Source organism: Trachemys scripta, chromosome 8 (assembly GCF_013100865.1).
Source record: "Trachemys scripta elegans isolate TJP31775 chromosome 8, CAS_Tse_1.0, whole genome shotgun sequence".
NCBI classification, from domain to species: Eukaryota; Metazoa; Chordata; order Testudines; family Emydidae; genus Trachemys; species Trachemys scripta.
In genome coordinates this window covers 84,657,052-84,681,770 of record NC_048305.1, presented here as the reverse complement: position 1 = coordinate 84,681,770, position 24,719 = coordinate 84,657,052, and the positions used below count along the sequence as shown (strand labels likewise).

Genomic DNA, 24,719 nt, shown 5'->3' with positions numbered 1-24,719 from the left:
CAGTACCCATCAAGATGAAGCCCATTTCATCCCATACCAAGGAATCTTCTAGAAAATCACAGCTGTTAGCACTGAAGTTGGTACTGGAAGATGAGCCCTCCAGACACAAAAAGAACTCTAAGGGACTCCTCTAAGAACCCTATATTGACCTCAGAATCCTTCTCTTCAGGTTGCAGCCATAATGACTATACCTCAGCAGTCCCCAGTACCTTTCTCCTCAGCTCACATACCTACAGGGCACAAGGACTGCACCTCCGTACCATCCCCAGTTATGGTGGAACACTGCCCAGGCTCCATGGTACCGATTAGGTTCCTTTCTCATGAGGACCTCTTGATCACAGAGGAACCAGACTCTTCCTCCTCAGGGACACTGAGAGGGATCCCTCCCTGGTACCATCCCACCTGTCAGCACTGGAGCTTTAGCACATAGCTCAGCCTCCCAAAGGTGCATCTCTTTGGAAATCCAATGGAAACTGCAGACACTTGTGCTTATGGTAGAGTCACAAATCAATGGGGATACCCTCTTAGTCACCTGACATTACACCTCCTCTGTGCTTACCCTCCGAGTTCTAAATAGGAACAAGTAGTAGAAATTTTCATAGCTCCATGTTGGCCATGACAGATCTGGCTCTCAAATCTGCTTTGCTTTTCCCTGTGAATGCCACTCTGATAATGGATCTCCTGACCCAAAACTTGGGCACCACAGCCCAACATTTCTGTCTCTCAGAGCTTGGATCTTCAGTGGTTCTTGGGCATAGAATTGGACTGTTCTCCCAAGGTTAAGACAGTACTTCTGGGCAGTAGGAAACCTGCCATGAAGAAAACCTACCTGCAGAAATGGAAGCATTTCCAGGTCAGGCATACTCATCGATCAGTAACTCCTATGGAATGTCCACTCAGGCATTGTTGACTACCTGCTGGACTTGAAATCACGAAGTTTGTTGTCAAGTATCAGGGGGTAGCCGTGTTAGTCTGTATCTACAAAAACAACAAGGAGTCTGGTGGCACCTTAAAGACTAACAGATCTTTAACTAATCTGTTAGTCTTTAAGGTGCCACCAGACTCCTTGAAGTTTGTTGTGTAGCTCTGTTAAAGTACATCTAGTGAGGATTATGGGATTTCACCCTCCTGTCCACAGATTGGTACAGTGTACAAAAACAGTCAGGTTACCTCAAAGGGTTGTCTAATTTGTTTCCATAAATCAAAGAACCTACTCACTCCTCCTTGAGACCTTAACCTGGTTCTTAATGCACAGGTAAGTAACCTCTCTATTTGCATATTAATTCTTGTAAATTAAAACCATTAAATTTGAAATAAAGCCATGCAAATTAAGATTTTGCAAAGATCGGAAGACCACATTTCTGTACTACAGGTTTTTTAAGCCCCATTTTTGTACTAAATATGAATAGACCCAGCTCATTACTAACCTGTATGTATATAAAAAACCTTGAAAAAGTGAGGTTGGACTGTTGCACTGTTGCTATGGTAATCCAGAACTTTCATAAAGGGAAAATGCACAATATTTTGCTTCATACTTTTTGAAAAACTGCTATCCTGTGTTATATAGTTACAGCAACACTTTTTCTCTCGCTGTCTCATTTCATTGAGGACTCATACGTGGGTTTGTATAAAACAAGGAACTGTGAAGTGTTCTGTAACAAATTTAAGAATTTTTATGTTTGTGAGCTGTCCACACTCAGACAATGTTTTTCTCACATTTATTCTTTAGTTGGTTGTTTTATGAATAATTCTTGACCTCTCTCTCATTTGCAAGTAGTTTATTTAAAATATTCAACATCTGAAATTATAGCTGTTTTTCCAGCAGACACACACAGGCATATGGTATGTTTCTTTTGCCTTATTGCATCAGCCTAGCTCGTAGAATCAGATATTGTTCTTGGCTAAACGAATTCAACATTTCCTTTCCATGAAGCTCAAAAATTAGAGGAAAGCACAGGTAAGCATAATGTTTAAGAAAGGCACCAGATTCTAATGTGATGAGGTTAAGTATCTAGAGAGACAGGCTGAAAAAGAGAAGCATAACTGACAGAAAAGTACTGATCAGTAAATATAGTTTATCACAGATCCTAGAGACTAAGAATAGGGATTGGAACACATCTGGGAAAAAAACATTAATTTGAAAAAAAGTCACTCACCAGCATGATTTCATAAGGATATTATCACTGTTTGCTATTCTGTTGGCCAAATCACAACAAATGATCCTCTTTTTTTAAAAGTATATTTTTCAGTAAATTCCTTTTCAGAGAATCAAGGACCAGGCAGGCACCATTCAAGTTTCCCCATGCAATCACCATTATGCACCTCATTTCTTACATTTGGCACCCTATGCTGCTTTGTGCCGGTGTAACAGGAGTGAAGAGTTCTGCATAGCCTTGACAGCATTATTCTATGGGATTTGTAAGTGATCTTGTGATGCCACCATGTTGTCATAGAAGAAGATTCCAATATATAGGTCCTATTTGTCGTCCTCGGAGTATTGATATTTAAACTGCCTTGGCTGCCTGTAGGAGTACTTCTTTCATGGGCACAATGGATGTTTCTCAAAGACAATATCTGGTCTCTGCAGACAAAGCAGCTCTGGCTGCTGTTATTTATTTCCTTGGAGTAATGCACAGAGGGCTCAGTTCTACAAACATTCACAAGAATAGTGCAGCTGTGGTCAATATCACTTCTTACACAGGGAAGAGTCGCTGTGTGAGTGTTTGCAGGATCACAGCCTAGCAGCCCAGTCCAATCCCTGCTGAAGACAATGGGAGTCTTTAGAGTGACTTCACAGGGAGTTCAACTGAGCCCTTAAAAGTATTGTAAAGGAACTAGAAGCTGTAACAGCATATGCAAAAATTTTGCTCTTCCCAGTGAGAAGGACAGAAGGACTCCTACTACCCCAATTGCCTTCAGTGAAGAAATCTGGACTTGCTATGCTACTGTATTCCTGTCTCAAGAGAGACAGGAAACCAAGCCACTTGTAAGAAGGACTTTAAAAAAATTAGCGTTTTAATCGTTTACATAATAATTGAAATAAATATGCACATCTGCTGTAGCTGACAAGTTGAGACACTGTTTATGAGATAAAAAAAATCACTAAAATCTAATTTCTCTCAAACGTCTCTAGTAAGGGAACGAAAACATGGACTGATTAGCAAAGATTTACATGAGGGTTAGAGTAGGAATTAATTGGAAATGCAGTCAAGTCAGATTAATTAGACAACGACATCAATGTTTTATCCAGACCACCAAAGCAAAGATGTAGAATCAGAAAGGAAAAAATGAGAGACATAACAGCAGGGTAATAGACTACGACAAGATTAATTCATTGAATTTAGAAATATAAGCTGAAGAGACAATCATGAAATTAGATATAACCAAATAAATTAGCAAAACATGAGATTTTTTTGGATGCTCGTATTTTACATTTTTGTAATTATTGCCAAGGACTCAAACTGAATATAGCTCAGCTGCACACAGTAGTGAGCACCCTCACAGGCTTTGAACAATGAAAATCTAGTGGGTAGCTTTTAATCAGTTTCACTTACTTGATAGCCTAACACCACATCTAAGAAAACCAGCACTCATAATGGCTTCATGGGGGCATGCACCAGATATCCTCACCTTCTGCCAGAATTTGATACAATACAGTAGGTGACCGAGACAATCCCCACTCTAATTAATGAGAATATATGTCCATTGACTTCATTAGAGTCTGGATCAGATGCTAGGCACTCAGCTGTATCTAAAGATTAATTAGTTCCCTTGCTAGCAGAATTTTAAAAGTGTGTTTGTGGGCAAACTGGATCTAAAATGAGATTAAAGATGCATATGCTGTTTTGTAGGCATTTCCCCCATATATGGCATAGCCCTTCCCTCTAACAGTTGCTTAATAGTTTATATTAAATAACTATTTGAGGACTAATGTGTGGCAGGGTTGGCCATTTAAATGATCCTATCAAATTGATCCCTCTGTGACAATCAGTGCCTACAATGAGTGCAGGGCGGAAGACGGTTTAACTACAAGCATAAACAGAACCAGATTGTTTTCAGAAGTGGCTCAAGAAGCTTTCTGATTGGTACTGGAAATAGTTGGTCCCACTTACACTTAAGGCATTGTTAGCATGGTTCAGCTGCACCCATTGGCCTTGGCTGTACTGGCAACATTTACCAAAGAAAAATAATATGGTAAAGTGTTTAAGATGCTAAATAGCAAGGTTTTATTCATACCAGATATTTCAGGATTTTAATTCCTCAGTTACTGACAGATCTGCTCAACAGGGCTAAGTAGTCCTCACAGGGTGTTTCTTCAGCCACCTGTTTTCATGGTGTCTCTCTTTCTCACTCACTCACACTCACACACACTTTTTTCCACTACATGTACCTTTAATCCACTGTGTCCAAACAGAGCAGAACATAGCACAGGTGTACCACAGGAGGAGCCTGTCATACATCTACTCTCCTCAACCCAGATTACCTTCACCGCTTTCCCTCTACTTCATGTTCCTCCCAATGAGATGTCCTCCCAGTTACTGAGTCTCAATAGCCCAGCAGTTATGACCAACTGTCAGTAATCTCCACTACCAACAGATTGATTAGCCCCAATTCAGCCCGTAGCCATCTTGGTGCTGTGGCAACTTCAGTGACCAGGATGCTACAGCAAGCACTCTGTCCAAGTAGCCATACCTAAAACCATTCTAAGTGCCATAGCATGAAGATGATGGTGGTTGCTTTCTGCAGTACTCCATGGGAACTACTCCCCTACAATCATCCTGATTAAGCACTGGGTATCCCTTTAGCTTTTCCAGAAAGCACATGAAGATCATTTTCTGTTTTCAGCCAAGATGATCTTTAATACACAAGACTTCAGGGAGTGGCTCAAAAGTTCTGGAATTTAACAACATTTGGAGACCTTTTTTTTAACTTGCATTCTGGTTTCTGAGCCTTTAGGATACACTTAGGTCACATTTTCAAGTTTTTCTCCACAATGGAAGGGCTAGGAAAATAGATGAAAGCCAAGATTCTCACACTCATTTGACTCCAAGAGCTGGAACTTTAAATAAAACATCCCATATCATGAAACTCTCAATAAAGTCACAAGAGTTTGCAACACTGAAGTGTCCTTAAGACATTTCACTTACAGATGCATTACTTTCTCTCGAAGAGGCTCTGGGATACTACGTTACGGGAGTCTGACTCCATTTACAGACTCACTGTTTGTATCACACGCCCAATAGAGCACAGAATGTTTGTTCCCAAGATTAACCTTACAGAGAGACGCAATAGGCTTTATTTCAGAGTGGGGGGGGGGCTGTCAAGCGATAAAAAAATATTAATCGCGATTAATCACGCTGTTAAACAATAATAGAATACCATTTATTTAAATATTTTTGGATGTTTTCTACATTTTCAAATATATTGATTTCAATTACAACACAGAAGACAAAATGTACAGTGCTCACTTTATATTTATTTTTCATTAAAAATATTTGCAATGTAAAAACCAGAAGAAATTGCATTTTTCAATTCATCTAATACAAGTACTGTAGTGCAATCTCTTTATCGTGAAAGTTGAACAAATGTAGAATTATGCACAAAAATAACTGCACTCAAAAATAAAACAATGTAAAACTTTATAGCCTACAAGTCTATTCAGTCCTACTTCAGCCAATCACTCAGACAAACAAGTTTGGTTACAATTTGCAGGAGATAATGTGGCCCGCTTCTTGTTTACAATGTCACCTGAAAGTGAGAACAGATGTTCGCATGGCACTATTGTAGCTGGTGTCTCAAGATATTTATGTGCCAGATTTGCTAAAGATTCAGATATCCCTTCATGCTTCAACCACCATTCCAGGGGATGTGCATCCATGCTGATGATGGGTTCTGCTCGATAACAATCCAAAGCAGAGTGAACTGACGCATGTTCATTTTCAGCATCTGAGTCAGATGCCACCAGCAGAAGGTTGATTTATTTTTTTGGTGGTTCGGGTTCTGTAGTTTCTGCATCTGAGTGTTGCTCTTTTAAGACTTCTGAAAGTATGCTCCACACCTCGTCTCTCTCAGATTTTGGAAGGCACTTCAGGTTTTTAAACCTTGGGTCAAGTGCTGTAGCTATTTTTAGGAATCTCACATTGGGACCTTCTTCGAGTTTTATCAAATCTGCTGTGAAAGTGTTCTTAAAACAAACATACGCTGGGACATCATCAAGACTACTATAACATGAAACATATGACAGAATGTGGGTAAAACAGAACAGGAAACATACAATTCTCCCCAAGGGGTTCAGTCACAAATTTAATTAGCACATTATTTTTTTAATTAGCATCATCAGCATGAAAGCATGTCCTCTGGAATGGTGGCCAAAGCATGAAGGGGCATATGAATGTTTAGCATATCTGGCACGTAAATACCTTGCAATGCCAGCTACAAAAGTGCCATGTGAACATCTGTTCTCATTTTCAGGTGACGTTGTAAATAAGAAGCGGGCAGCATTATCTCCCGTAAATGTAAATAAACTTGTTTCTCTTAGCAATTGGCTGAACAGGAAGTGGGACTGAGTGGACTTGTAGGCTCTAAACTTTTACGTAATTGCACTCAAAACCAAAACAATGTAACAAAAAAATCTACATTTGTAAGTTATACTTTCACGATAAAGAGATTGCACTACGGTACTTGTATGAGGTGAATTGAAAAATACTATTTCTTTTGTTTACCATTTTTACAGTGCAAATATTTGTAATAAAAAATAATATAAAGTGAGCACTGTGCACTTTAGATTCTGTGTTGTAATAGAAATCAATATATTTGAAAATGTAGAAAAACATCCAAAAATATTTTATAAATTTCAATTGATATTCTGTTGTTTAACAGTGTGATTAATCATGATTAATTTTTTTAATCAAAATTAATTTTTTTAGTTAATCACGTACGTTAACTGCAATTAATCGACAGCCCTAATATATATATATATATATAAATATATAGTACCATTTATATTATAAAAAATTAAAAGCTTGAATACACAAAAGGTTAGTGTATTGGCAGATGCACACAGACACGCTGATGCCTCAAAGTGCATTGATAGCCAGATGATTCCTTTCTAATCACTGAGATGGCTTAAGGTTTTATTAGCATCAGTCCTGAGCTGCACCATCCATTAAGAATATTCATTTTCTATTTTCATCGGTGTGAATCTGCTCTCTCACTAAAGGAGATTCACATTTCCAACACAGATGAGTAATGGATAAATAGAACATCAGCTAGCTAGGAGAGCCAGAGAAAATGTTCCTGTTTGTAATTAACAATATTTTAAAGAGACCTAAGTGTCTCTACCTAATGATGATTTCCCCTGTATTATCTTTATTGATTGCATACACATAGCTGAAAGGATGGTCTTGTAGTTTGATTTAGAGTAGACACTGGACTGAGACTTGGAAGGATTGGCCTTCTGTTGTATGTTCTGCCACAGACTTGCAATGCGATCTTGGATAGCTCACTTAATCCCTCTGTGCCTTGGGTTCCATATCCATGAAGCAAAGTAGTAATATTAGCCTGCCTCAAAAGTGTGTTGCAAAGGTAAATAAATTAATTTATGAGGTGAGCAGATAATACAGTGGAAGGGGCCATAGCAATAGACACTCATTTATTTTTTAAAGTGTTAGATTATGAGAGAAAGCTTAGAAGAATCTTATTCTTACCCACAACCTTTGTTCAATGTAACAGTTGGTACAAAATAGCTTTAAAAGAAGAGTGATAAGTATTAAATGACATATCGCTCCATGCAATGGTAAAAAGTTTTAACAACTTCATAAGCACTCTCTCTACTGTATTAGTTGGAAGGAAGAAATATTCTCCTGAAACAATATCATTTAAACAAAACACAAAAATAGTAATATAGTCTCTTTCTGCACTTTGTGTGTGTGTGTGTGTGTGTGTACAAGCTAAAAGCAATAAACTCCAAACAGAAAAATACAAACCATACAAGACAGCATTTTTTATTCCTTCTGGTCCATATCACCCGCTCGCCCTTAAGCGTTAACCAGTCCCTCTTTCTGGTGCTGAGCCCAATGGGAGTCAGCTGTGCCCAGTGAGGGTCAGCTGTGTCTAATTAGCTCACAGCTGAGAGCACCTCCCTCAGTGGATCTTGATTCATTGCTGACAATTAACCCACCAAAGTTCAGCCCTTAGGCCAGCTCAGCAGTATCCTTCCTTTGCTCTTGTCCATGGCTTATTAACTCTGATTTTACAACTAACACTCATCTAACAGCATGTATATTCATACTGGCACAGATCATGAAGTAAACATAATTTTCTCGTCTAGTCTTTTGGCCACAGGTAGGTCTGTGATAATAAGCCTTCTGGACCAGCAGCCAAAAGTGTGGGTGTTCCTAAGAAGAATATTAGAAGTGAACTCTCCCTACTCTTTGCACTGGTTGGTTTAGATTTGTAAACTTTCATTGTTGGACCTTGCATTGAGTGTTATACAATATGAAGGGATGTTTATCTGCAACCCCCCAAAACTCCTCAGCTAGAGAGACCAGGGTTTAGCAAATCAGGCAATGGGGACAAAGCATTCTGAACAGTGAGATGAAGAAAATGGAACTCCATGTGCCCCATCTGCTTCTAGGCTTGGTAGGAGGAAGTAGTTTCTGCACCTCCAAGAGTAAAGGGGCTGTGACTTGCCCTTGAGTTGAATGCTGGAAGCTTCCTTCCACCTTCTCCCTGTGCACCTGTACAAAGGCAAGACACAGCCTAAACCTGAATATTTACTCCATTTTTTTAAATTACTGTGTTACTTTGTTACAAAGGGACAGTTTCTAATATAAAGAGCTACATCCTACCATCCTGCGATCTTTGCACCTTCACTCGTGACTTGCATCCCTTCATTCTGAGTCCAATTCTGTGAGGTGCTTAGTGCCCTCATTCCCATTAAAAAAATGAGGTTCAGGCTTAAAAAACAAAAAGCCTGCTCTCACAGCATACAAGCTCAAAGCTGTTAGCATTCTGGGACCTTTCCTGGCACAACTTACATCGTTTAGGGAACTGTGCAATTAGTGGCAGAAAAGAAAACAAGAGGTATAGGACAAAGAACTTCAAACATGGGAACAGTGTTATTGTACTTTCCAACACTGGGCTTCCTAGCCTCCCATCATGTTATTTGCATTCATATTTCTTGTACAGTTTTATCTTCAAAATGGTTGTATAATTAATTATGGTAGCACTTAGGGAATGTCTACACTGCAAGTAGACATTCACGGCTGGCCCATGGCAGATGACTTGTGAGGGCTCTCAGGGGCTGTTTAATTGCAGTTTAGACTCATAGACTCATAGACTTTAAGGTCAGAAGGGACCATTATGATAATCTGGTCTGACCCCCTGCATGATGCAGGCCACAAAGCCGTCCCTACCCTTTCCCTTGACTCTGCTGTTGAAGTCCCCAAATCCTGTGGCTTAGAGACTTCAATTGGCAGAGAATCCTCCTGCTAGCGATCCCTGCCCCATGCTGCGGAGGAAGGCGAAAAACCTCCAGGGCCTCTGCCAATCTACCCTGGAGGAAAATTCCTTCCCGACCCCAAATATGGCGATCAGTAAAACCCCAAGCATGTAGGCAAGAGTCTCCAGCCTGACCCTCGTTAGCCATTATACTATTTACCTGCCATGGCACGGTATTCCTTTGACTAAAATCATGTTTTTCCATTAAACCATTCCCTCCATAAACCTATCTAGCTTAATCTTAAAACCAGACAGGTCCTTCGCCCCCACCGTTTCCCTCGGAAGGCTGTTCCAATATTTCACCCCTCTGACAGTCAGAAACCTTCGTCTAATTTCAAGCCTAAACTTCCCCACAGCCAGTTTATATCCATTCGTTCTCGTGTCCACATTAGAACTGAGCTGGAATAATTCCTCTCCCTCCCTGGTATTTATCCCTCTGATATATTTAAAGACATTTGGGTAGACGTTTGGGTTTGGGCTGCAGCTTGAGCTCTGGGATCCTCCCACCTCGCAGGGTTTTAAAGCCCAGGCTCCAGCCCCAGCCGGAAAGTCTACACAGCAATTAAACAGTCTCTTTGCCTGAGCCCTGCAAGCCCGAGTCAGCTGGCACAGGCCAGGGCAGGTTTTTAATTGCAGTGTAGACATACTCCTAGAGGCCAAGATTGGTGCTTCCTTGTGCTAGGCACTGCACAGAGTAAGAGATGGTCCATGACCCCAACTGCATACAATCTAAATAGACAAGACACAAAAGGTGGGAGAGAAACCAGTAAGGAAACTTGCCCAAGGTCACATAGCAGGTTAGTTACAGAGGTGGGATTAGAATCCAGGCTCCCAGGCCAATACCTTGTCCACCAAACCACTGTTTCTCATAAAAAGTATAAATTACTGGAAAACTCAGGGTCCTCTGTGACTCACATTTTCTCTATGAGATGGTACTCAATATTTTAAAAAATATTAATTTACTTTTTTGGAGAAGAATGACCAAAAAAAATAAAATGTGATTTTTTTTCTTTAAGGCAACCAGGATCTTGGGTTCCTGCCGGTGGCTGTTTTATATATCAGTATTGTAAATGCACAAAATCAATTAAATTTATGGTAACAGATTTAGGATTAAATAAAACAGTCAACAGTAAAATGTGCCAAGTCAGTTCTGTCCTGTAATTTGTAACTAATTGTAGAAGGAAGCAGGGGTAGTTCATACTTATCCTCTCAGGTCTGATCATGCAGTCCTGAGCTTAGTGGCAGTTTTGCCTCTAGAAAAAACTGCAGAACTAGATCTGCAATTGTCAAAATTTACACATATCTGTTTTTCTTTTTTTTTAAATTGCCAGTTGTCTACTAATGATATGTAACACTCAGATGATCATCTATGAAGAATGTGTATAGCCAGACACATTTAAATCCAAACATATATTCCACACTATCCTTGTGAATAATGACACATTCATACTGTGTGTGTGAGTTTGCTTAGCCCTGGTCTACACTGGAGGGTGAGGGGGGGATCGATCTAAGTTACGCAACTTCAGCTACGTGAATAACATAGCTGAAGTCGACATATTTAGATGGACCTACCATGGTTTCTGCACTGCAGTGAGTCGACTGCTGCCACTTCCCCTTCGACTCTGCCTGCGCCTCTCATGGTGCAGGAGTACAGGAGTTGACGGGAGAGCGCTCGGGGATCGATTTATCGTGTCTAGTCTAGACACAATAAATCAATCCCCGCTGGATCAATCGCTGCCCGCCGATCCGGCAGGTAGTGTAGACACATACCCTTAGAGTTCAGCTCTTTATGGTCATGACATATTTAAAATCAGAAAGGATGAGATTAAATCAGAAAGGATGAGATTAATATTGCAAGATGAACAGCCAGTTGCCAATGATCATTCTGTTGCTGGTTAACACTCAGCCATCTTCCAAAAACATGTAGGTGGAGCAAAAAATGACAGCATACAAAAATTGATAGTATTCACACAGAGTTTTACGCCTTTATTACAAAAATAAGGGCACATGTTCCTACTTCAAAACATGGTATAACTACTGAGCCATTGTGAAGACTGTTAACTGATTATTTCAGGGTCTTTGCTCTGTTCTGTTTGAAAAATAATGTGAAAGAAATTGCAGTGGAAGCTCCGTACCTGAAGGTTTCTAGCTGCAAGTATCTAACTGTTGTTTAATGTGCAGCTTTATAAATCTAGTATCTTTATTTGGCAGGTGTCAAGCACTGTGGAGAGTGCACTTTCTTCTGTTTTAGAATGCTACATTGATGTAACAAGACAGTGAAAAGACACATTTTGCAACAGTGTTTTTACTGCACAAAATACTGTTGATTTACAGTTAAGATTACTTAAGTGCCAATCTCATCAATGCACTCCCTGAAAAGCAAGGAGAAATTTTATTAAGGGAACCTTCTTTCACATACCTTCCCACCAAGACATCTCTTAGCCAATCACACTAACAAACTCCAGGCTTCCAGCACTTCTAGCTCCCTTCAGCTTCCCTCACAGACAGAAACACAGCATACACGTCAAATTCCTGAAATTCACACTCTAATGCAAAACCTGAATGCCAGCCTCAACAACATTACTGTGACCGTAGGGATGTACGTGTCTGCTGGTACATGCTATATGTGCCTAAAGAAAGTATGAGGCTGGTGTTAAGGTTTTGCGTTAGAGTGAGTTTCAGGAATTTGGTATATGCTTACAATCTAAAAAGGCAAAAACAGAGGAAAGACGGAGAGAGAGGATGTAATGAACAAGCAACGTGCTCGAGATGATGGCACATTAATGCCAGGGCTGGTCTTTTTCATATTTGTTTACATAACTGTTTTATTTATATTTTTAAACTTTGTTTGGGGGCACTCTGGGTTGAGGAAAGGATTGTTGGTGTAAGAGAGGAGTTGGTAAAAGGAGAGGAAAACTGAGGGGGAGCTGTGTAAAAATGGGAGGCGGGAAGAATGAGCTGGAGAGAGCACAGTGAGCTTGGGGGGGGAGGGGGTTGAGGTAAGGCAGCTGAAGGGCTGCAGAGGTCTGGGGGGGAAATGAACAGACAAGGGTGATACAACATATGAGGGGGAAAGCTGAGTGAATATGAAATCAGGAGGCTATGAGGCTCCTCCCCATGTGGAGTGAGGAGGTAAGGCTACTGTGCCTAATGCACTGGGCAGGACTCTGTGGGGCTAGCTGGCTCATATTTACCACTGAACCCTCATCTGTAGCTGGTACCCAGATACCTAGGCCTGGATCCACAAAGGTACTGAGTTGCCTTAATCTCAGTTTTAGACTACTGTAATCCCTGCTCAGCAGCTGCCCCACAAGTGCCGACTTTCTAAAGTGCCAGGGGGTGCTCACCCCCTGGCTCTGCCCCAGGCCTTGCACCCACTCCACCCTATCCCCCAATGTCCCACCCTGCCCTGCCTCTTCCTCACCAGTTCCACCTTATCTCCCAGCCTCCTGCTTGCCTGCGTGCTGTGTCCTCCCTCCTCCCCCCTCCCTCCCAGCCTCCTGCTTGCATGCCGTGAAACAGCTGATTATGGCAGGCAGGCGTGTGGGGAGGTGCTCATCCATGGGGCTCACAACTGGGGGGATTGAGGGGAGCAGATAGGGGGGCTGCTGGTGGGTGCTCAGAACTCACCATTTTTCCCGGTGGGTGCTGCAGCCCTAGAGCACCTATAGAGTCAGCACCTATGAGCTGCCTAACCCTGTACGTGCCTAGACTCACTCAGCACCTAAGTTTTTGCAGTAAAAATTTCCTAGATGCTTACATTTCTGCTTTTGGGCCTGCACACTGCCACTTCACACAAGGCATCCAGATACCTATCTTTCTAAAGGGAAGAAAATGAGGTTATCCCAAAGATTAACGCTTTCCCCAAAAATATTCCCAGTGAAGATGCAGCGCCTGATGCTGTAATTGTATGTTAACAGTATTCACTGTGACTCTGCAATAAAAGGCACCGCGTTTATACAAGACAAAGGCATTTTTTGTCACTGTTATATTCTGGCCAAATTTCTGTTCTCAGTTACACCACTGTAATGCCACTGAACGATATCTGTTTGGGGCAGCATTTTCTTACAAATCAATGTGAAGGCCAGGAACATGGATACTTTTGCGCCTGAAGGAGATTGATGGCTAAATTCATGAGTGTGTCAGTCCATATTTATTCACTAAAGCAACCAAGAAAGAAAAATGGATGAATCTTGGACTCAGTCACACAGTGGAGTAGTATGCATAGTATTTGGATATTAAAGCGTTGACAGCGTTGATTGCCAACCTCAAATGTTCAAAAACTGTGAGTTAGACACCCAAATCATGAGGTTTACTTTTAACGATTATACTGTGGTTTTGGGCTATCTTGATTTTTGAAATATCCCTTGCCCCCTTGTGCAACAATGAGAGTGTTACTAGCTCTCCCAAATGTACAGAGTAAGGTGATTTTTTGGTGCCTACTGCAGATGCTCTCACCCTGGAAGACCCAGCTGAGGTCCAGTTACACAGGCTTGTATAAAATGCTGCCTGGTAATGGTGCTGCTGAGCTTCCAGCTTCTCCCCAAACCCAAATATTCTAATTGAGCAGTTCTGCCACCCCAGATCCATATCTGCCCATCCCACAGGCTGCCAATTAAATTCAGACTACCTACTCCCCCACACACACACACACATCAACTCTGCCCCCTTCCTAGCTTCATATAGGTCCCTCCCTCTCTCCCCCCCCCCTGCTCTTCCTGCAGCTCCAGGAGTTCTTCACCCACCTCCCAGGCTGGTGAGGGGCAGCTCCAGGGGTTCTTCATCCTCTCACCCCCTTCCCAGGCTGGTGGGAGGCAGCTCCCAATGTTCTTTGTCCCTTTTCCCCCTTCTCAGGCTAGTGTTGCAGGGATGGAGAGGTGAGGAGGAGCAGGCTGACCCATTATTCACAGGTGGGAAGGGGGAAGCAGAGCTGTCCTGAGCCACTGGTCCCTTTCTGCTGCTTCCTCCTTCCTCTCTTCTCGTGACAATGGCAGTGGCTGCTCCCTCTCCTCGCCTTGCCAACTCAGAAATGTCTCTCAGCTCCTGAGAGGATGGGGAGGGGGAGCTCTGCCTGCTTCCTGAAGCAGCCCTGATTGGCTGCTCTTTCCCAGGAGGCAGGTCCTGGGGGAGCCAGACGCTCAGATAGGGTTTTCCCCAGGCAAGGATGAAAACAATTTTAAGGCTGGAGCGTCTAGTGAGACTGACTCCAGAAGGGCTAAAGTCCTGGTGCCCCAAGGCTGGCACTGCACTCTGGTGGCCAGCTCTCACAGTTTTTCCATGTGTGATGGGATTCTGGCTGGGCTGGGCTGGGCTGGAGCCCTTCTCCTGATGGCCTGAGAGGCTCCAGCGCTCTAACAAACTTGAGCTCTGTCCAGGGGAAATCCCCCTCTGACTGGCTGTCTGCCCCCTGCCCTGCCTCCTGGGGTAGAGCAAGCAATTAAAGCTACTGCAGAAAGAGCTCCCTCCCCACACCCTCAGCTCCCAAAGCTATTCTCAGTTTCTCACAGGAAGAGAGAGGGGAGGAAGGAGCAGGAAGAGGCCAGCAACCTTCCTCTCCAGTGAGCAACAGCCCCAGTTCATCAGCTCCTTTCCTGCAATGCCCAGCCGGAGAAGGAGCAGTGGTGAGGCTGGGGGGCCTGGGCAGATGTGGGGGAAAGGGGAAGCTGGGAATTAAGTGCTGGGCAGGGATCTGGTTGATGTGGGAGTGAAAAATGCTGCAGCAGGAGCAAGTCACCTTTCCCAGTAAATCTGGAATGGACAGTACTAATGGACAGTACTAATTGTCACTCACACATCAGCGATGGGCAGGAAGAGTTCAAAAATCAAAAGACAGACCACAAAACACAATTTATTTCTGGCTTTCTTTAAACTCTCATGATTTGCATCTGGAGAACAAACCAGTATCTCCCAGCACTGAGGAGAATGAACAAAGCTTCCAGTTTAATCTGTCAGCCACTGGAATGGACAAACCACAAAAGAAACTGGCTCCCCCTGGGGAACGGGCGAGCAGAATCTTCTGCTATCTATTGGTGCATCTCTGTACAAGAAAATACCATCACTTCTTGTAGTGGGTGGGCCTTCAGGTCACAGTTAATTAGCTAAGAAATTCTATGCAGTATCTGCCTGGTAATTTACTGCCATTAAGTTACATTGCTTATTCCAAGGGCCTCCACTGGTACACCAGTGTGAGAGGAGAATCTGTTAATGGCACTGAAAGTTACACTGATTTCTGTTCCCCAAATAGTTACCACATAATGAAGAGAAAAAGGAACAACTTATTTTAAGAGCTAAAATCCTCAATCTAGGGGCTTGCTCTCTTCTCAGCAGTGTTACTTAATGGTAGTATGTTACGAGGCAGTTTCTGCACAGAATGCTTTAAATAACTATGTACTTGAACGCCCAGTCAGTACAAGAAGTCATGTTATTTTTGTTACATTTTCCCAACTGCAGTGATTAATAAAAAGGCCAATTGTTTAGCTCCCCGCAATTTCTGTTTCTAACTCTAGATTTTTTCCCCCCTCATGAAGGTGGCCCTGGCTCTGGCAAAGGAACCCAGTGTGAACAATTAGCACAGAAATATGGATTTACACATCTGTCTACTGGTGACCTCCTCCGACGTGAATTAACATCATCATCAGAGAGGAGCAAACTGATCAAAGACATCATGGAATGTGGCGAACTGGTGCCTGGAGTAAGCTGTAGTTTCATTTGCAAAATAAAGGGGGCAGTGGGTGTCCCTCAAAAAGTGTGGAAATAGGAAAGCAGCACTGGTATGTATTCCCATCTGAGGGGAAGTAAGCCTAGAGCTTGGTAGAGAGGATCCCTAATTCCCAGATATGTGGCATTTCTCTTTCTTTTGTATACTGGTGACGCAGTTATCCCTTCTCACACCATACCCATCAATTCCTTATGGTAGATTCATTATTAAACACAATGGGCCAGATTGCAAGCTACACCTTGCAAAAGATGCAACACAGAAGTAGCAGCAAAGGGAACTTTATGCCATTTTTACAGCTTCCAAATTCTGGGCTGGTCCCAGAGCTGGCAGGGCCTTCAGTGTAAATTGAAGCATCCCTAGCAGCTATTTTAATTTACATTAACTGCAATGGCTCCCTAAGGAACTGGCTGGCAGCCCAGAGTAGCTGAGCACCAACTGACGGGGAACATGAAGAGGTGTAGGGGCTGTTATTTCAGTCTCTGGCCAGGAAATCCCTCTGAACTACAATAATTTCCAGATGCGGGGCGGAGGGGCGGGAGAGGTCCCTGCACTTTGCAGCATCTGAGCAGCATAAAGGGGCCAGGCTGCAGGCCAGAATCAGGGACAATATGATGTGCAGCAAGAGTGGTTAGATCAAGAGATGTGTGTGTTAATAAAAAGGCATCAAGAAATGCCGCCCATAGGAAATTAAAAGGAGTACTGGGTCTAGCTTAGTGTTGTTATCTTCCCCAGTTTGTCTGGTGGGACAAACTCTCTTGTCATTTACAACAAGATACCATGACATTGCATTGACACAATGTGATGCTGTGTCAAAATACAATCAGATTGTGAAGTATCATTATAATGTCATAAAGTTTCATGGTCCACACAGTTCAGGGCACCCGCACCTGTATTTCCCCACAGTGATCAAACAAGGGCACTCTCAGGTTTCCAGCTCCTCAGTTGTTGCCTTTCTGGATGGGGACCAGTGTCTCTTTCCCTTCTGACTGGGGTATTTCCAGGTTGCACAGCTTCCTGCCTTCATTGTGTTCTTTCCAGCACAGACAGGTTGCCCACCAACACCCTGCTTGCTTTCTCATCCGAGATGCTTAGGTGTAATTGCTACAGTTATAAGTTACCACACAGCACTTCCTATGCAAGCCTGCTTTATTCTTAGGGTAAAAACACTACAGAGAAAACATATTAAAAACAATAAAAGAACCCACACACATGCTAATAAGCTTACCAGAATTAACCCTAGCATGGATTCTGACACGAGCAGTTCTTCCACTCTCCTCCCAAAGGGATTCTTTGTGGTTACCAGTTCATCACAGCTTCAGCTCAGAACAAGCACCCAGTTTTATGGGACCTCAGTAGGTCCAGTCCTTTCAACCCTATGCTAATAATTGGGGTCCTCATGGACTAGGGCTCCTGTCCATTTGCAGGATCAGGAGGAAGGCCATCAGCCAGTTTAAAACCAGGCTAGTTATCCAAAAACCATTTCTTTGCTTGTTGGTTCCTGGAGAATCTGGTTTGAACTAGTATATACAGACCTTGAGGCAGGGAGGTATCAAAGGGCTGATAATGGAGGAATTATATTAGCATCCCCCTCCCAACTTGAGAAGGATAGGGTGCCATAGTAATACATACACAACTGCATTTTAATACAATGTACTCCAAATGTATTAATTCAGTACAGTTTAACTTACTACAGTAAAGTTTATCTTAATTCCATAAGGTTTGTTCAGGCTATTACAGGACAGTGTCAGTCTGTCACAGTCCCCAGATAGATTTTGAGACTCAAATATGTCCCACAACAACAGCACATCACAACAGGAAAGACCCTGGAAAATCCAGAACAGGTTTTGTTCTGACCCTGGTTCTAGGTTTGTGTGACATAGCTGTTCCTGAGGGAAAGCTAGTCCTCCCCTATAGCAAACTACCCTCTCCCTGGGCAGCTAGAAAAAAGAAAAGCCAGCTTTCAAGGGACCTGCTCAAAGCAAAGCAGAGTTATGGTAGTTCGTGAAGACAGAGGATTAAAGTCCATGTGTAAAAACTGAGCCCTTTAAAGGAATATTTATTAGTAACCAAAGAATTCTTTTTCTTCAATACAGGATATTGTTTTGGCGCTACTGAAGGAAGCCATGATTGCCTGTTTAGGAGACACAAAAGGATTTCTGATTGATGGGTATCCCTGGGACGTGAAACAAGTAGAAGAATTTGAATGCAAGGTGACCATCTAGTTATTTACCATTATTGCTGATATTAAAATTCAACTTGCATCTGACACACAAATCAGCTACTCAGGTCCCTATTTTTGACAGATATGACTCTTTATAAGCCACTGTTCCAACTTGTTGGCTAAGAGAGTAGAAAGTTGCTATTGATCACTGGGGATCTGGAATGCCAGCAATACAGTGAATCCAGCTTACTCCGCCAATTATATGGTCTCTGCAGTGCCAGAAGGAATAAAAATTGATTTTAGCCATTTAAGTTACATTAAATACAGACGAGAGCAATTCTGTTTAGTAAGATATTGCCATTTTGAGAGTCACTTTTCTCACTATAGCTACACCTTCAGTTTGCTTGTGCTGCCACTGCATCTCTCATCAAAAGGCAATGTGGCATAACAGAATTTCAAGCACTATTAGATGCATTATTAAGCTCTCTCTTTAAGTTGAGTCAGAGCTCTCAGTGCCTGCAACCATTGTGACTGAGCAAAGCACAGGCCAAATTATTGTGGTAGGTAGCATGCTGAAATACTCATAAAAGAGCATGTTGCAAGTTTTTGTATGGTAGTTTACAAAGATTAAGGAAGCTATTGATTTTTTCACTATGCACAAAGATCTACAGAGAAGCCTCAGTTATTGATTTCTCAGCCTGCAGAAAATATTCCATTCTCTCTAAATAAGTGCCTGGATTGAATTTGCACAAGCTCACTAGCACAATGAAAAAGCAGAACAGGAGTGGCTGATTAGTTTATATCCTGGAGGAAAATAATAATTATGTATTCCATTATATTGCACCTTCACGCTACACATTCTCTTGTAACTCATTTAAAATGTTGTGAAGACTTATTGAGTCATCAATGGACCTTTAGTTGCTTTATATAGATTCTGTTCACTACAAAAGAGTCACAAAATCCACAGGAGGTGGGAGAAATGGCTTCAACACCCAGTCAAGATAATTAGCAATAAAGTTGGGCAGGTCACAGATTCATTTTTGGTCCATTAGTGCCTCCCTGTGAACAAAATTAAGTAATTCTCCCATGTCTCTTTCCAATAGTGTGTGCCAATTTAACAAAGGGACTCCCACAGAAATGTTCCCTCTCTGCCTCTAATAAACGCCACATGTATTTGCATGTCTTTGTAGAGTGGAAGGGCAGGACTGGAGAAACTCTGTATCCAAGGGGAAAGGGGCAGGGGGCAGCACCACTGGACAAATAAACTTATAGTGATTGCACTTATTGGAAGTGACTATATCTGAAATAGCACCTGAGTATGAAAACCCTTACTCAGATGAGTAGTTCTTTTTCATGCAAATAGAGTAATGAGTAGTGTAAGTAAGGAACATTCAACTGAGCAAAGGTTTTCATTTCAGGCTGAGGCTTCTACTCAGTACATTGATAGTTCAGCTGTGTTTGATCTGTGTAACTTGAAATGGTGTGGGAGGAGATGGGGGACATATCCTACCCTGGAATATACTTAGAACAGACTGACAGGAGGTGCAATCAGATTCATTCCAGAGGCTGTTTGTTTGGATTTTTTTTTTAAACCTTCAGCAGAATCCCAAGAGGAAAAGTTCTCTGGCAATAATAGTGGGAGGGGTTGACTCCATCAAAGTCAGGAAAGCCATCCCTTCAGTTTGGTGGCAAAATTTTAATAAAAGTTCCCAAGAGCCATCTCTAGCACATCAAAGTTCTATTGGCAAAAGACAGAGGTAGTAATCATGATTCCTTAAATTAAAATATTGATTCACAGACCCAGAGAACCTCAGTTATCAGAGGCCAGAACTCTGCACCCACTAGCCTTGTTGATGTCCCACGCAGCTGTGAAAACTCAAAATACTTTATGGAAGTATTTAACACTGAATAGTCCAATTAACACCCTATGGCACTGATCAGCACAGCTGAGTGTAAAAGCTGCCAAGGGCAACTTCCAGCTGAGACAAGTTTAGCACAGCTTCTACAGACTTGCCCGAAAGGGAGCTGCCTGGTAGAGTTGAGCTATGAATAGATCACCAAGATCCCATTTCAAACCTCAGCCCTCTTAATGTGCAGAATGGACAGCCAGAGTCCAGTTACCTGATGAAGTGCCTTCAGTGGCCTGAGTGAGTTCCACTTGCATATCTGGCCACCATTTAACTCACACCTCACTAGGGTGACCACCATTTCAAAATGTAAGAACAGGACAGATGCAGGAACCCCCCTCTCCCTCCATGGCCCTGCCCCCCCCTTCTTCACCTTGAGGCCTTGCCCCCCTGGCCAAGCCAGAGCCAGGCAGTGGTAATAGCCGCCCAGGGAGCCCAGGTTGCTGTGGGGAGCCTCGGACCCTCCACCTGCCCTGAGTGGGGTGCCGGGTTGTCCAAGAACAGCCCATGTCCCTGCTCCCTCCCCTGTCTGTGCCACCCAGGGCAGGTGGAGGGTCCAAGGCTCCTCACAGTGGCCCAGACTCCCGGGTGGCTCTTACTAGTGCCCAGCTTCTGGTCTGGCCAGAGGTGGGGCCTCGGGGGGAAGAGGAGGAGCATGGGGTAGGGCCTCATGGCAAGAGGGGACTAAGGCCCACATCAGCCCCACCACCAGGAAGAGACTGGCGCCGCCTCGGGCAGGCATGGAGTGAAGCCACAGGGAATCTGGGACAAATGCTGACCTGGAGTCATTTGAATTGGGACTTGAAATGTACATTTCGGGACTGTCCTGCCCAATCTGGGATGGGTGGTCTTCCTACACCTCACTGACAGTTTTGGAGAGCTAACACCCAGATGGTGTTAGAGGAAGTTAAGGGAAGGGCATATGCTCAGAGGCCACCTGCTGCATAGCACTGCTACAAGAGGGACATCTGAAGGATCCGTATGAGCGGTGAGCGATGACAGCTAGAGACAGAAGATCAGATTCTGTACGGGTCTCCAAGAGACACAGCCCAGGGCAAGGGGGAACAAAGGTTGCTTTGGGCTGCTGCAGGGGCTGAAATGGCCCTTAGGGTATGTCTACACTACGAAATTAGTTCGAATTTATAGAAGCCGGTTTTATTGAAATCGGTTGTATACAGCCGATTGTGTATGTCCACACAATAAAATGCTCTAGGTGCTCTAGTCGGCAGACCGCGTCCACAGTACGAGGCTAGCGTCGACTTCCGGAGCATTGCACTATGGGTAGCTATCCCACAGCTATCCCACAGTTCCCGCAGTCTCTGCCGCCCCTTGGAATTCTGGGTTGAGATCCCAATGCCCGGATGATGCAAAACAGTGTCGCGGGCGGTTCTGGGTACATGTCGTCAGGCCCCTCCCTCCCCCGTCACAGCAACGGCAGACAATAGATTCGCGCCTTTTTATCTGGGTTACCTGGGTTACCTGTGCAGACAACATGGAGCCCGCTCAGCACAGCTGAGCTCACCGTCACCATATGTCCTCTGGGTGCCGGCAGACGTGGGACTGCATTGCTACACAGCAGCAGCTGCTAACTGCCTTTTGGCGGTAGACGGTGCAGTAGACTGGTAGCCTTCATCGGCGATCTGGGTGCTGGCAGCCGTGGGGCTTGCCTTTTGGCAGTAAATGGTGTATTATGACTGTTAGCCGGCCTATTACAAGTCGGGTCATCGCACGTTAGCAGAGTCTTCCCTGAGCAGCAGCTCATACAATAGGCCTGAAGACCATCGTCATACACCGCCCAGTATTTGCTGCCAAGCACCCAGAAAGATGCCGAGGGCTATCAGTCACGCTGCACCGTCGTCTTAAGATGTAAAAAATAGATTTTCTCTGTATTCATTTGCTTCCCCCTCCCTCCGTCAAATCAACGGCCTGCTAAACCCAGGGTTTTCAGTTTAATCTTTGGGGGGGACCAGTCTGTGACAGTTGTTTGTGTCTCTCCCTGATGCACAGCCACCGTTCTTTATTTTAATTCCCTGTGCCTGTACGCCATGTCATCACTCGGCCCCCCTCCCTCCTTCCCCTAGGCCGTCAGATACTACGTTTGCGCCACAGCTCGAGCCGAGAAGCGGTTCGCGCCTTTTCTTTGAATTCTGGGTTGAGATCCCAATGCCCGGATGATGCAAAACAGTGTCGCGGGCGGTTCTGGGTACATGTCGTCAGGCCCCTCCCCCCTCGTCACAGCAACGGCAGACAATAGATTCGCGCCTTTTTACCTGGGTTACCTGTGCAGACAACATACCACGGCAAGCATGGAGCCCGCTCAGCTCAGCTGAGCTCACCGTCACCATATGTCCTCTGGGTGCCGGCAGACGTGGGACTGCATTGCTACACAGCAGCAGCTGCTAACTGCCTTTTGGCGGTAGACGGTGTAGCATGAGTGATAGCCGTGGGGCTGGCAGCCGTAGTGCTGCATTGCACCAGCCCCTTGCAGGCGATGGTATATTATGACTGGTACCCGTCGTCGTCGTACTGGTATGGCTGTCAATCATGGCCACCTGGGCAGACATGCTACTGTTTCGATGATGACGGTTACCAGTCATAATATACTATTTTCTGCCAATTGCCCAATATTGTCTGCTAAGCACCCAGAAGAGGCCGAGGGCGATGCTGGGTGCTGGCGGACGTGGGGCTGGCAGACGTGGGGCTGCATTGCTACACAGCAGCAGCCCCTTGCCTTTTGGCAGATGATGGCATATTATGATTGGTACCCGTCATCGTCATACTGGTATGGCTGTCACTCATGCTGCAGCGTCGGCTGCCACCTTAAGATGTAAAAAATAGATTTGTTCTGTGTTCATTTGCTTCCCCTTCCTCCGTGAAATCAACGGCCTGCTAAGACCAGGGTTTCCAGTTTAATCTTTGGGGGGAACATTCTGTGTGACAGTTGTTTGTGTTTCTCCCTGTTCCTGTACCTGTACGCCATGTCGTCACTCGGCCCTCCCTCCCTCCCTCCCTCCCGCCCTCCCTCCTTCTCCTGGTCCATCAGATACTACTTTCGCGCCTTTTTTCTGACCAGGCGCCATAGCTAGCACTGGGATCATGGAGCCCGCTCAGATCACCGCGGCAATTATGAGCACTATGAACACCACGCGCATTGTCCTGGAGTACATGCAGAGCCAGAACATGCCAAGGCGAAACCCGGACCAGGCGAGGAGGCGATTGCAGCGCGGCGACGAGAGTGATGAGGAAATTGACATGGCCATAGACCTCTCACAAGGCACAGGCCCCAGCAATGTGGAAATCATGGTGTTACTGGGGCAGGTTGATACCGTGGAACGCCGATTCTGGGCCCGGGAAACAAGCACAGACTGGTGGGACCGCATCGTGCTGCAGGTATGGGACGATTCCCAGTGGCTGCGAAACTTTCGCATGCGTAAGGGCACTTTCATGGAACTTTGTGACTTGCTTTCCCCTGCCCTGAAACGCCAGGATACCAAGATGAGAGCAGCCCTCACAGTTGAGAAGTGAGTGGCAATAGCCCTGTGGAAGCTTGCAACGCCAGACAGCTACCGGTCAGTCGGGAATCAATTTGGAGTGGGCAAATCTACTGTGGGGGCTGCTGTGATCCAATTTGCCAGGGCAATGAAAGACCTGGTGATAGCAAGGGTAGTGACTCTGGGCAACGTGCAGTCAATAGTGGATGGTTTTGCTGAAATGGGATTCCCAAACTGTGGCGGGGCCATAGACGGAACCCATATCCCTATCTTGTCACCGGAGCACCAAGCCACCGACTACATAACCGCAAGGGGTACTTTTCAATGCTGCTGCAAGCCCTGGTGGATCACAAGGGACGTTTCACCAACATCAACGTGGGATGGCCGGGAAAGGTACATGATGCTCGCGTCTTCAGGAACTCTGCTCTGTTTCGAAAGCTGGAGGAAGGGACTTTCTTCCCGGACCAGAAAGTGACCATTGGGGATGTTGAAATGCCTATCGTGATCCTTGGGGACCCAGCCTACCCCTTAATGCCATGGCTCATGAAGCCATACACAGGCAGCCTGGACAGGAGTCAGGACCTGTTCAACTACAGGCTGAGCAAGTGCCGAATGATGGTGGAATGTGCATTTGGACGTTTAAAAGCGTGCTGGCGCAGCTTACTGACTCGCTCAGACCTCAGCGAAAAGAATATCCCCATTGTTATTGCTGCTTGCTGTGCGCTCCACAATATCTGTGAGAGTAAGGGGGAGACATTTATGGCGGGGTAGGAGGTTGAGGCAACTCGCCTGGCCGCTGATTACGCGCAGCCAGACACCAGGGCGGTTAGAGGAGCACAGCAGGGCGCGGTGCGCATCAGAGAAGCTTTGAAAACGAGTTTTGTGACTGGCCAGGCTACTGTGTGAAACTTCTGTTTGTTTCTCCTTGATGAACCCTCCAA

At 44.4% G+C, this 24,719-nt stretch overlaps 1 protein-coding gene across 2 annotated transcripts in view; it reads left to right on the top strand.

The window, feature by feature from the left end:
• Positions 1 to 24,719, top strand: part of AK5 (adenylate kinase 5) — a 217,196-nt gene that overhangs the window by 114,793 nt on the left and 77,684 nt on the right. For both annotated transcript variants that reach the window (XM_034778645.1, XM_034778646.1), the window contains exons 11-12: positions 16,029 to 16,192; positions 18,313 to 18,429. In XM_034778645.1, coding sequence (XP_034634536.1) covers positions 16,029 to 16,192; positions 18,313 to 18,429 — 281 coding nt within the window. The remainder of the gene's footprint in view (positions 1 to 16,028; positions 16,193 to 18,312; positions 18,430 to 24,719) is intronic.